This window comes from Heliangelus exortis, chromosome 5 (assembly GCF_036169615.1).
Source record: "Heliangelus exortis chromosome 5, bHelExo1.hap1, whole genome shotgun sequence".
NCBI classification, from domain to species: domain Eukaryota; kingdom Metazoa; phylum Chordata; class Aves; order Apodiformes; family Trochilidae; genus Heliangelus; species Heliangelus exortis.
The window spans coordinates 1,331,464-1,346,747 of NC_092426.1; the positions used below are offsets into that span (position 1 = coordinate 1,331,464).

At 46.7% G+C, this 15,284-nt stretch overlaps 1 protein-coding gene across 2 annotated transcripts in view; it reads right to left on the reverse strand.

Moving 5' to 3' along the window:
- The window catches only part of MDGA2 (MAM domain containing glycosylphosphatidylinositol anchor 2), a 303,952-nt gene that overhangs the window by 144,264 nt on the left and 144,404 nt on the right, over positions 1–15,284 (reverse strand). For both annotated transcript variants that reach the window (XM_071745088.1, XM_071745089.1), the window contains exons 4-5: positions 14,476–14,672; positions 8,790–8,922 (exon numbers count right to left, since the gene is read on the reverse strand). In XM_071745088.1, the coding sequence (XP_071601189.1) occupies positions 8,790–8,922; positions 14,476–14,672 (330 nt within the window). The remainder of the gene's footprint in view (positions 1–8,789; positions 8,923–14,475; positions 14,673–15,284) is intronic.

The window sequence follows — 15,284 nt, forward strand, 5'->3', positions numbered from 1 at the left end:
TAGAGCTGCCTTCCAGTACCTGAAGGGAACCTCCAGGAAGGCTGCAGAGGGACTTTTCCTCAGTGTCCAGGGATAGGAGAAGGGGAAAGGGATTGAAACTGCAGGAGAAGAGGTTCAGGCTGGAGCTGAGGAAGAAGTTCTTCAGGAGGAGGGTGCTGAGCCTCTGGAACAGATTGCCCAGAGAAGCTGTGGCTGCCCCCTCCCTGGAGGTGTTCAAGGCCAGGTTGGATGAGGCTTGGAGCAACCTGGGCTGGATGAGAGGTGTCCCTGGGCATGGCAGGAGCTTGGAGGAGAGGAGCTCTCAGCTCCCTCCCACCATCACCCATTCCATGATCCTATAAATGCTGGGCCATCCACACTTGGCAAGGAAAATATCTCCCAGGCAGAACCTCCACCCCAGCACTGGCAGAGACTCAACCCAACTTTCTCCACACTCCCTGATAGGAATAATAAAATTCACTAGAAAAAAAAAATAACAATAAATAAAATAACAAGCTTTGGTAAATATTTCCACGGGTGAGTGCCTGGAAGAAGCTTTCCAAACATCATCTTTGGAACCCCTCAGTGTTCAAAAGAACCCTGCATCTTTGCTGGCCTTTAGAAGTCGGGGTTTCTGAGCGCCAGCCCCACATTTCAAGTCATGGTTGGTTTGCCAGGGGACAAAGCAAGCTGCAGTGCCACTGCGAGCTCTTCCCCACGAAGAACAAGGCACTACTCATGATGAGGGAAACTGTTCAGGTCCCCATTCACATTGCAGCTGCATCCTTTTTTTTTAAAAAAAAAGAAAAGTGACTTCAATTCCGAGGCTTTTGGGTAAAGTAGTGCTGCTGCCTCCCCTGTATTTCAGAGCAGTGCAGAAGCCTGGCTGTCAGCTCAACAGCACACATGAGGAAGTGCTGTTGGAAGTGAACAGGGTCACAACACACATCCCTGCTACTCAAGTCAAGACAGAGAATTTAAATCAGAACTGCAGCAGGTTTTTTTTCCACCCAGTTTTAACACGGGCGCACGAGATGAGTTCGGCACCGACATCGCAGGGATGGGAGATTAATCATAAAATGTGGCTACAACATACACCAATCCTCCCAGAGCATGTAACACTCACTGGGTTTGATTAATGACCAGGGCAAAAGCTTCTCAGCACAAAGCTAGCAGGCACTGAGTCACCATTAAGACCTTAAGTTACACCCCTAACAAAATCAGTTCACTGAGCATCTTCGACATTCACAGCCTCGCTCTGCACCAAAAGCTTCCAGTTTAATCAGAGCTGCCATGGGATCACAGGCAGGGAGAGGGGAAACATCTTCTAATCAATGATCCAACACGGATGAGAAGCTCAACATGAGCCAGCAGTGCACTCATGCAGTTCAGGAGGCCAAACCTGTCCTAGAAGGCATCAAGAGGAGTGTTGCCAGAAGATCAAGAGAGGGGATTCTCCCCCCCTACTCTGCACTTGTGAGACCCCACCTCAAATATTGCATCCAGTTCTGGTGTCCCCAGCACAGGAAGGACACAGATCTGTTGGGATGAGTCCAGAGGAGGCCACAAAGCTGATCCAGGGGCTGGAGCAGCTCTGGCAGGAGGAGAGGCTGAGGAGCTGGGATTGCTCAGCCTGGAGAAGAGAAGACTCCAGGGGGACCTTAGAGCTGCCTTCCAGTACCTGAAGGGAACCTCCAGGAAGGCTGCAGAGGGACTTTTCCTCAGTGTCCAGGGATAGGAGAAGGGGAAAGGGATTGAAAGTGCAGGAGAAGAGGTTCAGGCTGGAGCTGAGGAAGAAGTTCTTCAGGAGGAGGGTGCTGAGCCTCTGGAACAGATTGCCCAGAGAAGCTGTGGCTGCCCCCTCCCTGGAGGTGTTCAAGGCCAGGTTGGATGAGGCTTGGAGCATGGAAGGGAGGTTGGAAGAGATGGTTTCTAAGGTCCCTTCCAAGCTCAGCCCTTCTATGATACTGAAGTTGAGAGCAGCAGAGGCTCCAGGGTGCCTGGGGTGGGTATCAGAGGCTGAGACTGCACTGGGAAGAAGAAGAGACGGCCGTGACGCAGCACACAGGAAAAAAAAAATCTGATGGCCATGAGTGTTATCATCACAGGGAGACAAATATATGTATTTAGACTGGGTATGTGGAATTGAGAAAATGTCACAGCTGGCTTTAGGGATTACTGGAAATGCAAAAAGAAAACTAATACTTTAATAGCAATATCAAAGTAGAGGCAGGAAGTCATGTCCTTGACAATGCACTCATCTGTGAGGAATAAAAATGAAAAGACATTATTTCCTCCAGTTTTCTGGATTATTTCATATGCAGGGCTTAAATAATGGAACATAATTGAATTACATTTTCATTTATACATGTGTGTGTGTGTGTGCATCCATTTAATTTACAGCCATGATTCCTCAATGGAATACAATGCATGTACTCCTCACTATCCACATTATGAATAGTCCCTTTCAAGTCAGTGCAGAAAAAGAGAACATCTGAGGCCCCTGCTGGGCTGGGAGCTTCATTATACTTATTTACTTAGTAAAGTTTTAAAAAAGAGAGATTATAATTCCCAGCTGAGGGCTGGATTTTGAATTACAGGGTAAAAAGAAACTTTTTATTGACCACACTGTCCCAGTGTGCTGCAGAATGGTGGGTCCTGTCTTTTTATCAATTGTCCTTAGAAATGGAAAGAGAAGAGAATAAAATAAAAGCAACACCCCAGAAAAACTCAAAACAAAAGAAACCTAATGAGAATCAGTTTTAGAGACCTTTCTCTCTGCTTTTCCCTCCCTGCTGCTACTGACAGTGTCAGAACCTTCTGACAGTCCTATTTGTTGGTCTCACAAACCAGACAACTCTTCTAGCCAGGAAAAGATACTCCAGGGCAAGGCCTCCTGGAACAGGCTCAGTTTTGGCTTAGCAAGGAGTTCTCCAGCAAAGCCAAGGGAGAAAAATTCTGTAGCCACCCTCCAGAATGAGCTTTCTGCAGGCTTAGGACCAGAATCTATCACAGGATGGTTGAGGTTGGAGGCACCTCTGGAGGAAACACAATTGTCACAGCTGGAAAATCCTCTAAGATCACCATGTCCACCTCTCACTATCTCCCCCAATAAATAAATAAATAAATAGATAAATAAATAAATAGATAAATAAATATATGTATAAGCATCTGTATCAGACACCAGAGCATGTCCTGAAGTGCCTCATCTGTACAGTTTTTGAATCCCTCCAGGGCTGGTGACTCCATCCCCTCCTGGGCAGCCCTTTCCAGCACCTGACTGCTCTCTCAGGAAAGAAATTCTCCCTAAAATCCAGTCTAAACCTCCCCTGGTGCAACTTCAGGCCACCACCTCCAGTTCTTCTGGTCCATCCCCCAACTCAAACATGGTCCCTTTGCCCAGAGTCATGTCCAGACAGTCTGTGAACATCTGGAGGTTCCACAACCTCTCTGGACAATCTGTGCCAGAGCTCAATCACACTCACTGTCCAAATGTCTTTTGGAAAAATGTCCAAATGTCCAGTAGCAACCAACCATGTAGAGTTTTGAACTTCAGTGAGGTCTCCTTCAGGTGCTGGATGCAAGCTGAACACAGAGAGCAGCATCATGCTCCATCTGGAACAGCTTCCAGTGCTAAACCCCTTGGTGGTTTTAGGGACATAAAGCAGATGTGCTCACCACACCTACCAACCTTATGTGTTTCTGTTCCTTGGTCTTGTTATCATTGACTTTGAAATTCCACCAATTGCAGGGGGGGAAGAGAGAAAATAAAGGCAAAGGAGTCCACTAATTATTTCAGGCATGTTACCTTTCAGTTTTTAAATTAATTAATATAATTTAAAACATGGCTCTGTGCGTGGCTCTGATGTTAAGGTCCAAGATGCCCTTGCTCACTGCAGGGGGATGGATTAAATGACCTTTAAAGGTTCCTTCCCACCCAAACCACTCTGTGATTCTATGGCTTACTGAAGTAACACAACCCCAGGGCAGATTTCAGTATTTCAAGTATATTTTAAGGTTCTCAGCTTCACAAAAACACCTGGACATGTCTAAATTCAAATGGGCATCTACCCAACCCAGGGCAGCTGTTTGGAGAGACCCAGCAGCCCGTGTGCCTTGCCTTGAGGCTGGGGTGCTTGTGCCCCCAGCAGTCATTCAGCCATTTGAAGATGCTGCTTGGGAAGAGATTTTAAAAAAAGGTTTTTTTTTCATTCTCCCCTAAATAAAAAAAGAAATAAAGAAGCTTAAAAGTGGAGTAAAGCACAAAGTTGGTTTGTCAAGGGGCACAGCATTCGAAACAGAAAACCCTGAGGTTGAAGGGAGGCCCAGAGGGGATGTGCAGAAGCAGAGCAGGGGATTGTATTTCAGATCTTTTTTCAGCTGGACACAGTCTTTATATGTTCACACACACATGAGCAAGCTGTGAACAACACAAGTGAGGTAATGATAGCTCACCCCTTGTGCTCCCCCCCACTACTATTTTTTTCCCCTCTTCCCCACCATTTTTTTTTTCCCCGAAATCCTCTTTTTTTCGCTTTCTTTTACCCAATGGGGCTGCAGCCCTGATGACTCATCCCTTTCTTCCCCCCATTTGCCTGCCTGCTTTTCATCCCCCAGCAGCAGCAGCAGCACTTTGATGCCTGGCACTTTGCTGGTGCTGCCCTTCCCTGCACAGATGTGGCATTGATAGCTGCACCAGGGAGGAAGGGAGGAGGAGACGTTTGCTATTCACAGCACTTCCTCACTGGTTACACTCTGGAGATGACTACAATAGCTCCCAGCTCCCACACTCTATGAACTATTCATTCTCTGGACATTTTTTCAAGAGGGGATGAAGGGAAGGCAGCAGAGTGGTGGTAAATCAGCTTAAAGCCCATCACGGAGCTGGGGTCCTGTCCCCCCCCCCCACGTCCTTCATCCCTGTATTTGCACTCATGGAGCTTTAAATTCATCTCAGCTCATTTCAACTGCAAGCTGAGCTCATGGATCTTCTGGAGCCAGAGGCACCTCTAAAGCACAATTCCTGCTCTCCACAAAAGAAAGAGTTGGGGACAAGTTGCTCTTGGGAACACGCTCCCCTTCTCCTCTGAGTATGGTGCTCCCTGAGCAGCAAGTTTACTGCAGACACTGAACCTGTCAGGTTGTGAGTGAGGTGGGACAAATCCTGTCCTGCAACAGCAACAATCACCTGAAACCATCAGTGAGTCAGGAATGAAAATTCTCTAGCAGCAAAAAGGAGCCTCAGGGTGAGGGTGGATGGAGAGGAGGCAAACAGGAGCCCCGTGTGCTCACCAAAAGGGAGAGAGAGGAGAGAAGCAGAGGAAGGTTTGGGTTGGAAAAGGTCATCAAAGTCCAACCATTAACCCAGCACTGCAAGGCCACCAGGAATTTTCAAAATGAGCTCCTTCTCCTCACACCCTATTTTCTGAAGGGAGGGAAATGGAGCAGGTTTGTCACTGCTGCTTTCTGGAGGGACTCAGAAGTGACTGGAGCCCTTTTCAGTTTGTTTCCCATCACACAATGGTGTCTCCAAGGCTTGGACAGATGTGATGCAGACACTGGTGATCAATATCCAAAGCACACTGATGTTCATCCAACAGCATCAGCTTCAGTCCCTCTCTAACTCCTCAAAAAGCAGGCAGAAGGTTTCCTTTGGATTGGTTCTGTCACAGATATTGATTGCTGCTCTGCTGATGTCCCAGCATGGAACCAATCAATCAGGTGGAGCAAGCACAGGAAACCCAAAGGTCCCAGGGACAAGCTGGCAGGTGGCACTGAACCATAACCTGAACTACTCACCCAAAGGCATGCTTGGTGTTCCACAAACCAGTGCAGAGGTGGGCACAGAAATAGAGATGGATAAAAGACCCTGTGGCATAAATAGCAGCAGAGCACCTGGACCTGGAAAGCTGCCCTTGAGACAAGCATCAGTGGTCATGACCCCATCACCTTCTGTAGCTCTCAGTGAGGGAAGGGGAGAACTGAATGTACCAGAGAAAGCAAGAGGAAAAATCCCCTAGGTCATGTCCCTTTGTCACCATATTCTTCAACCACACTGGAAATCATCAAGCAGAAGGTTTAACAGGTGACTGACTATCACCTGAGAACCTTAGGGACCTCAACCTGCACCAGGGGATGTTAAGGTTGGGTATTAGGACCAATTTCTTCCCAAAAGGGTTGTCAGGGCCTGGCCCAGGCTGCCCAGGGCAGGGCTGGAGTCCCCATCATCCCTGGAGGGGTTTCAGAGCCCTGGAGATGTGGGGATGAGGGACATGGGGCAGGGGTGGCCTGGGCACTGCTGGGGTGAGGGTTGGACTCAGGATCTAGAAGGTCTTTTCCAACCTAAAGGATTCTATGATCCTGGACACAGATCAGGCAGGGCAGGAGCAGGATACTACTCATAAATCTTACAAAGATGGCAGCTCAGGCAGGAACTCCTGGCACACAGTAACAGCTTTGGGGGGGTTTTCCCACCTGCTGAGCACCCCTTCCTCAACCCCAATCTCCCAAGAACCTTAGAAACAGGACTGCAGAGGTCCTGCTGTGCATCAGCATCAGGTGGCAATCAATCAGGAGCAGCAGGGAGCCAAGGTGCTCCCTCATCCCAGCAGCTTCCTTGCTTCCTTCCTTCCTTCCTTCCTTCCATGCCATGTCAGTCCCTCGAGGTGACCAGAGAGCCACCAGGCACAGATGGTCCAAACACCCTGGTAATTCCCGCCTGGCTGCTGGGACAGCTGATGGCCCTGAGCAGCCCAAGCTGCAGCACTCATTTCTGGCAAGGAAAAACTTTCCTCACTTTGCTCACAAGCCCATCAATCAAAGAGAACCCAACAAACCACAAATGTGTCATCTGCTAAAAGCCTGAGCCCAGTGAGGCAAATCAAGCCTGGAACAAGATGGGAACCCACAGCTGCTGTAAGCCTCAGCTTTTCTCTCTCTCTTTTTTTTTTTTTTTTTTTTTTTTTTTTCTTTTTTTCAAGCTGAAAGAGGGGAGATTTGGGTTATATATTAGAAAAAAAATCATTACCATGAGGGTGGTAAGATGGTAAGACACTGGAACAGGTTGCCTAGGGAGGGTGATGCTGCCCCATCCCTGGCAGTGTCTCAGCCCAGGTTGGATGGGGCTTGGAGCAACCTGGGCTGGTGGGAGGTGTCCCTGACCATGGCAGGGGGTGGCAACGGAGGAGCTTTAAGGTCCATTCCAAACCAAACCAGTCTGGGATTCTGAGGGACAAACTGCACATTAAGGCACTTTCTTTTACCCCTGGTAAAATTTCTGAGGGAGTAACTTGAGGGCTTCCAGATCGTTTTGCCAGACACCTTTGGAGTCGACTGCAATTCCCAACCTGCAGCTTTAAAGCTGAGCTGGGAGTTTGCTTTGTGACGGGCTGTGTAGAGTAATGGTGCATATCCCAGAGCCTGAAGTGCCTGCTGTCAAATCAGAAATTCAGCAAAAAGCTGAAGGCAACCCCTTGGAATAAAGCCGTGAGGACAGAAATAATGTGCAATGTGCAAATCCAATTCCTCGCTCGTCCTGGATGCACTCAGCATGTTAATGTCTCAACTGGTTTGTTCATTTCCTACCTGTTTTCAGTGCCCCAGGCATGTGCTATTATTAAAGGCCTAACCCAGCCTAATCTGACTTGAGGTCTTCAAACGTTACAAGACTTGCAGCAGAACAGTTCTCCTGAAAACACTTCTCTGAAACGGCTGCTGGTTTAGGAATCCGAGCTGAAGGACCTTGCAGTTGGAAAAAGCATTTCAGACACATCCTCTGAGGATCCTGGACATGGAGGCTTTAGGGGAGTTAAAATCTCTGATTTCCATCCTCCTGGAAACCCAATTCCCAATTTCACTGCCTGAGGTTGACCACTGGTGGGAGGATCTCAAGATGCACAGCAGTGACATAGACACCAAGAAAGAGAGACAGCTGACCACTTGCTCAGCCAGGATCAAGTCAAAAGGAGAAGCAAAGGCCCAAGAAATGCTACAACATGGTTAGAGAGAGCTAAACACCCAGTTATCCTCCTGCAAAGCATTTCACCACAACTGCTTGAGTATTTTGATCTGCACCAATTATTCCGCAAGAAAACATTTTTGTTTCTATCAATGGAAGAAATCCACGTGGAAGTCAATGTGAGATTGTAGCAAATCCATCACATAAAATCAATCCCTTAAAGCAATGTAAAAATCTAAAAAGGTTGATTTTTTTTTTTCCCCCTAAAATAGTTTGTTGACCAAAAATAATTCCCTTTCAAAAAAGCACCAAGTAGCTAAAAGTGGTTGGAGGACTTGTAAAGCATTGGCCCAGGGGGGCCAATGTCCAGCCTTGACTGAGATGCTCTTTCCTCATACCTTCCTCAGAGTGGGGTTAGGGTTAGGGTTATCCATAAAAGTGAAACCCCTGACACTGGGGGAAGATGCAAATCCTGCTCTGAAATCCAGGGAATGATAAATACTGAGGACAAGAAATCAGAACTCTTCTTCGAACCAGAACTTTGGTGAGAAAAAAAAGAAAACCCCTGAACATGGCTTCTCCAACTTAAGCAGCTGCATATGGATGGCCACGTATAAAGCAAGAAAATGTCACTGCAACACCAAGCACCCAGGTTACCCAGGGAAGCTGTGGGTGCTCCAACCTTGGAAGTGCTCAAAGCCAGGTTGGATGGGGCTTGGAGCAACCTGGGCTGGTGGGAGGTGTCCCTGACCATGGCAGGGGGTGGCAGTGGATGATTTTGAAGGTCCTGTCCAACCCAAAGCAGCCTGGGATTCTATGAAATGGCCAGAGAAGGTGACTGCTGGAGGCCCACCTGTTTTATTCGAGAGTCTGAAGGACACCATCTTGTCAGGGATGCTGCAGACATTCCTCACCGAGGCGATGCAGCTGTAATTGGCATAATCCTGAGGTCGGAGGTTCTTCAGCTTCAGGATCTTTGTTTCTCCCTGTGTGTGCAAGAGAGAGTGTTAGGAAGGGGCTGAAGCAGAGGAACAAGCAGAGAGGCACCAAGGCTTTCAGGAGGCCAGAGAAAGGCACTGATGGGCCTCATTAGAAGCAGGTATTGAAGCGGTTGAGAAAACATATTTTTAATTCATTATCTGAAAGAATAACCTCAAACTGTAGCCTCACTTACATAGAAAAGGCAAAAGAAAAGAGAGCAGCGTGGGGGGAATTGGTTTGACAGAGGCTTTCAAGTTGCAGCATCATTTGGGATAATATATCTTAAAGTCCAATCTAATCTACATGATGAAAAAAAAAAATCACAAGCTACAGAAATCCTGCTGTTTTCCTTTGAAAATGGGCTGCTGATGGATTTTATTTTTAGCCAGCAGCATAAATACTGGAGCAGGGACCTGAATGGTATATGTAATGATGGAGTTCCACCAGGCACACTCAGAAGAAAACTGGAAAACCTAAGATTTCCACTGCAGAACCAGAAACTCGGGAGAAAAAGCAAGCTGCTGAAATAGGTGAAATGTTGCAGCACAGTCAGCAACACGAGTAATAAAAAGCCAAAAGGAGTGTTAGATAGGAGATCTAGAGATCTCCTGGAGATGTCACAGAGTCATGGAATGGTCTGGGTTGGAAGGGACCTTAAATCATCAAGATCCCTGCATGGGCAGGGACATCTCCCACCAGCCCACATCATCCAACCTGGTCAAAAACTTCCAGGGTTGGGGCATCAACCACCTAACCCAGTGTCTTACTACCCTCATGGTGAAGAATTTTTTCCCAATCTCTAACTAAATCTCCTCTCTTTCAGTTGAAAACCATCACCCCTTCTCCTATCACTCCCCTCCCTGGAGAAAAGCCCCTCCCCAGCTTTCCAGGAGCCTCTTCATGGACTGGAAGGGGCTCTAAGGTCTCCCCAGAGCTTTCTCTTCTCATGGGAGGAACAGGAGCACAGCAAAGCACCTCAGGGTGCCAGGTGAAAACATCAGCTCCATCTACAGGTATCAATACCTGCATTTTATTCACTTGAACATGAAAATACCAAAGTGCCTCAGGCTTCCAGCTGCCCACCTGCATTTCCAGTGACAGCCTAAAAATGGATTAACCTCAGACAAGGCTAAGGCAGAAGCCCAGCCCGGGGAGGCAGACACTCTGCATACCCTCACAAAGCTCCAAAAGAACAAATTTTGGAAAAAATGTTCCTTATCAGGTGTCCTGGTTAATATTCCCACGGCTTGAGTCCCAGTCTTTTCACAACATCACAGGCACTGATTGCCCATGGACTACACAAAGCCCCACAAAATAAGGGGGGTTGTGAAAATCATTGAATCATAGAATTAGCTGGGTTGGAAGGGACCTCAGAGATGATCAAGTCCAACCCTTGATCCACTCCCACTGCATGAAAATGCATGTTTGTGAAAATGCAAAAAATGTCATGGCATCAAGTTTGGGAGCGTGGGAACTGAAGTGCTTTGGATGTGCAATCAGTCCCACCAAAATGATTATCACCTAATTAAGTACCTGCTGATTTAGTGATTGCAAGACCAAGCAAGGCTGCTCCTAAAGACAAGGATCCTGCTTTAAAAAGAGGATTCTCTGGTCTAGAAAATGCCCCTATCCAGGTGAACAGGAACACAGCTCCCAAAGTTTTGAGTTCTGGAAAGGCAGAGCAGGTCCAGCCCCTCAGCTCAGTGCCAAGCTCTGGGCTCCAACAGGACCCTGGACTCCCAACAGGATCTGGAACACATCCCCAGATTGCAGAGATTCATAAAAAACTATGGAGCTTCTTCATTGGTTTCAATAATTTGTCTAATTCGTGTCTAATTGCATAATTATTGTAAATAGAGCAAATTTCTTCTGCTGCTCAGGCTGTGCAATTACAATGTGCAATGAGAGTCAGTGACCTCTTGAGCTGCTTGGACCCCCACAAGTCTATGGGACCGGATGGGATCCACCCAAGAGTGATGAGGGAGCTGGCAGAAGAGCTTGCCAAGCCTCTCTCTATCATCTACCAACAGTCCTGGCTCACTGGGGACATCCCAGATGATTGGAAGTTGGCGAATGTCACGCCAATCCACAAAAAGGGCCGGAAGGAGGACCCGGGAAACTACAGGCCCGTCAGCCTGACCTCAGTGCCTGGCAGGGTTATGGAGCAGATCATCCTCAGTGCAATCACACAGCACCTGCAGGATGGGCCAGGGATCAGACCCAGCCAGCACGGGTTTAGGAAGGGCAGGTCCTGCCTGACCAACCTGATCTCCTTTTATGATCAGGTGACCCGTCTGATGGATGAGGGGAAGGCGGTGGATGTGGTCTATCTGGACTTCAGCAAAGCCTTTGACACCGTCCCCCACAGCATTCTCCTGAAAAAGCTGTCAGCCCACAGCTTGGACAGGAGCACCCTGTGCTGGGTTAGGAACTGGCTGGAGGGCCGGGCCCAGAGGGTGGTGGTGAACGGGGCTGCATCCAGTTGGCGGCCGGTCACCAGTGGTGTCCCCCAGGGATCAGTGTTGGGCCCAGTTCTTTTTAATATCTTTATCGATGACTTGGACGAAGGGATTGAGTCCATCATCAGCAAGTTCGCAGATGACACCAAGCTGGGGGGAAGTGTAGACCAACTCGAAGGCAGGAGGGCTCTGCAGAGGGACCTGGACAGGCTGGAGAGCTGGGCCGATTCCAACGGGATGAGGTTCAACAAGGCCAAGTGCCGGGTCCTGCACTTTGGCCACAACAACCCCATGCAGCGCTACAGGCTGGGGACAGAGTGGCTGGAGAGCAGCCAGGCAGAAAGGGACCTGGGAGTCTGCATTAACAAGAAACTGAACATGAGCCAGCAGTGTGCCCAGGTGGCCAAGAAGGCCAATGGCATCCTGGCCTGTATCAGAAACAGCGTCACCAGCAGGTCCAGGGAGGTGATTCTTCCCCTGTACTCAGCGCTGGTGAGGCCACACCTCGAGTACTGTGTCCAGTTCTGGGCCCCTCAGTTTAAGAAGGATGTAGAGGCCCTGGAACAAGTCCAAAGGAGGGCAACCAGGCTGGTGAAGGGACTCGAGCACAGGCCCTATGGGGAGAGGCTGAGAGAGCTGGGGCTGTTCAGCCTGAAGAAGAGGAGGCTCAGGGGAGACCTCATTGCTGTCTACAACTACCTGAAAGGAGGATGTAGCGAGGTGGGAGCTGGACTCTTTTCACAGATGACCTCCAACAAGACAAGAGGACACAGTCTTAAGTTGCGCCAGGGGAGGTTTAGATTAGATATTAGAAAGAATTTCTTCACGGAGAGGGTGATTAGGCTATGGAATGGACTGCCCGGTGAGGTGGTAGATTCTCCGTCCCTGGAGACATTTAAAAAAAGACTGGATGTGGCACTCAGTGCCATGGTCTAGCAACTGCTCCAGTGGGTCAAGGGTTGGACTAGATGATCTCTGAGGTCCCTTCCAACCCGGCTAATTCTATGATTCTATGATTCTATGAGGACGATGCAAACTCTTAGGGGAAAAAAAATTGACACTGAGATTTTGGGTTTGAAAAGTTCAGTATTTCCCAAATACCCCCACCACAGATGGGAATGTGCATGTTTGTTCCATTTTTTTTTTTTCCCGTGGCAGCTCAAGTGAGTAGATGACATTACCTGTCTCATAAACCCAAAATAAATCTGTCCAGAGTTCAATAATTCATTTATATAAGCCCAGTTTTCCAGGTGCCTTCTGGGATTTAATAAAACAACAAAACCTCTGGGGAAAAAAAAAAAATCTAAAACCCAAACAACCAGCCTTTTTGGGTACCATTCCTTAGAAAATTTGGGTTGTTACTTCTTTTCCTTTATATTTCACATACTTTCCAGATAAATAATCCACTTTCCAAGCAATTATCACAAAATGCCACCTCAGATTTGTCTCTCTTGATGTTCTGAAGCCCCATCCCTTCTCTCTCCCCCCTTCACATCAGCCCTGACTATTTGGTACCCACCACAAACTGAACCAGTGATGCAGAGATGGGGAGCAGACATTTATGATTCTTGAACTTTTAATTACATCTTTTCCTCTTATAAATAGAAATCAGATCTTGCATTTTATCTTTGGCAAGATAAAATAATCCAAACTGACCCCCAACAAATGTAAAAAAGTTATGGAGAAGCTTTAAGCTATTACTGTGACAATCTGATTTATTCATTAACTGAGTCCAGACAGAGCTTCTGGGAAGAATATTGCTAGAAAAGGTATATATATATATAAATATATATGTATGTGTATAATTTAAGTATTGAATGTACTAATTTAAAACAATGAATACTTAAAATATTATTTGTTAAAAATCTTGAATGTATAATGTGATGTAATACAATTTAATAGATAAATTCTCATTAAATAATAGGGAAGATTCAGCCTTTCCATACTGAAATTGAAATGTAAAAGAAAAAAAAAAAATCCCATGTCAAGGGATTCTCTCTGTTTTTAATTAAAACATTAAAAAAGCACAGTTTACACACTTGACTCGAAGGAAACAAGCCACAGATTTGCTAAACTGGGTCCCCACATGTTAAATTAAAAATAATCTCATCACATTTAGGAAACCAATAACTCGCCCATGTAATCTAATTCTCATCTCTGCAAGGTTCCAGGCTGGATGTTTCGCAGGAAAATACCAAGCCAGTGTAGCAATATAAAGCTGTCAAGTACAATAAAAAAGAAAAAAATGAAGGTGCTTGCAAATCATTAGCTGAAAATTATTTCTGAAAGTTGCAGGTTGCCTTCCACCACAAAGAAAAAAATTACCAGGCAGTTTGCACCTCTGTCTTTATTCGTTATTGCTCAAGGCTTCCCTCAACATTTTTTTTTTCTCCTTTTCTATTTTATTTATTTATTTCCCCTCGCAAACACTGTCACACACTTTTGTCCATGTACAATAGGATATGCCACCTTTTATTCTGAGACTGTGCAAACATGCTGGAAAGAAATTAATCTGATCTAATCTGACAGCCTCTTTTGACAGCCCAGTCTGCCTCCACAGCTGGGAGGGAGAAGAGGAAAACCTAAAAAAAAAAAAGAAAAAAGGAACCCACTTCTTGCCATTTTCCTACCTCATCTTTTAAACGTGCAATATTGGAAAAAAAAAAACCTTATATCCAAAGATGTGAAAGGAGGAATAAAATGAAAAAAAAAAAAGAACAACACAGGGAGCTGCCATAGAGTTTAGCCTTGAAAAGCTTTTTAGGCTGTGAGTTCCGTGCAGAATCACTTTGCATTTTATGGGGAAAGATTAGGGAACAGCAGTCAAATCAGAGGTTTGGGCTGGCAGCACCCAAGCAAAGTGACTTCAAAGGGTAGCACTCGCTCTGTTTCCTCCCATAACTTCCTATTTCATGGTTTTATAAAAAAATTAGGAGTTATATTTCATATCAGGAAGTCTTATAATAACACACGGATACATTTGTGCTGGGGTATCCTTATTTAGAAGGCATCCCCATGTGCCCACAGCCCAAGCCCAGCAGGAAGATGCAAAAATCTGGTGCAAGGAAGGAAAAAAAAACCCCACATCTTGATTCCTACCTGGGTAAAGAAGGGCTCATAGATCTCCACTCCTTTATCAGAGCCCTGCAGCAACACCTCTTGGCCGCGTCGCCAGCTGTACCGGACAGGAGGGTTGGAGTTGGCAACGCACCTGAGAAACACTGTTCTCTCATAGTAAAACTGCTCTTTTGCTTCCCCGATGCTCTGGTGGACTGTTACTATTGGATCATCCAAATCTGGAAAGACAGAGGGGAAAAAAACCCAAAGATAAAGTCAGGCTTCAGCTGACCCACCGCTGGTTTTCCGATGGGAAGCGCACACGTCACGCCTTGGATACAAGGGAACAGCAGCTCCAACAGCCACAGACATTCATTTTAGGGCTTCTGCAGCAGAATCCAGTTTTAGAGTTTGTTTTCATCTGGAGAGCCCCTGGCACAAGTGGATCTTCATTTAAAACTCAGGCTTTTGGATAGAACAATTTATAGGATATCAGATCCGGTGATGTCGATCCCATTCGAGTGGACACTGGCCCAGGTTTCCCAGAGAAGCTGTGGCTGCCCCATCCCTGGCAGTGTCTCAGCCCAGGTTGGATGGGGCTTGGAGCAACCTGGGCTGGTGGGAGGTGTCCCTGGGCATGGCAGGGGGTTGGATCTTGATGATCTTGAAGGTCCTTTCCAATCTAAACCTTTCTACGACTCAGATTTCTGTGGTTTCCACCAAAATTACATTTCCCCTTCACTGCTTTAGCACTTGCTTCTTACGTGTGATTTTAATTTAAACATGGCTTAGACAAAATAGTTTATAAAGCTTTGGAAATAAACAGACAGACTAATTTGCATCCTAATGGG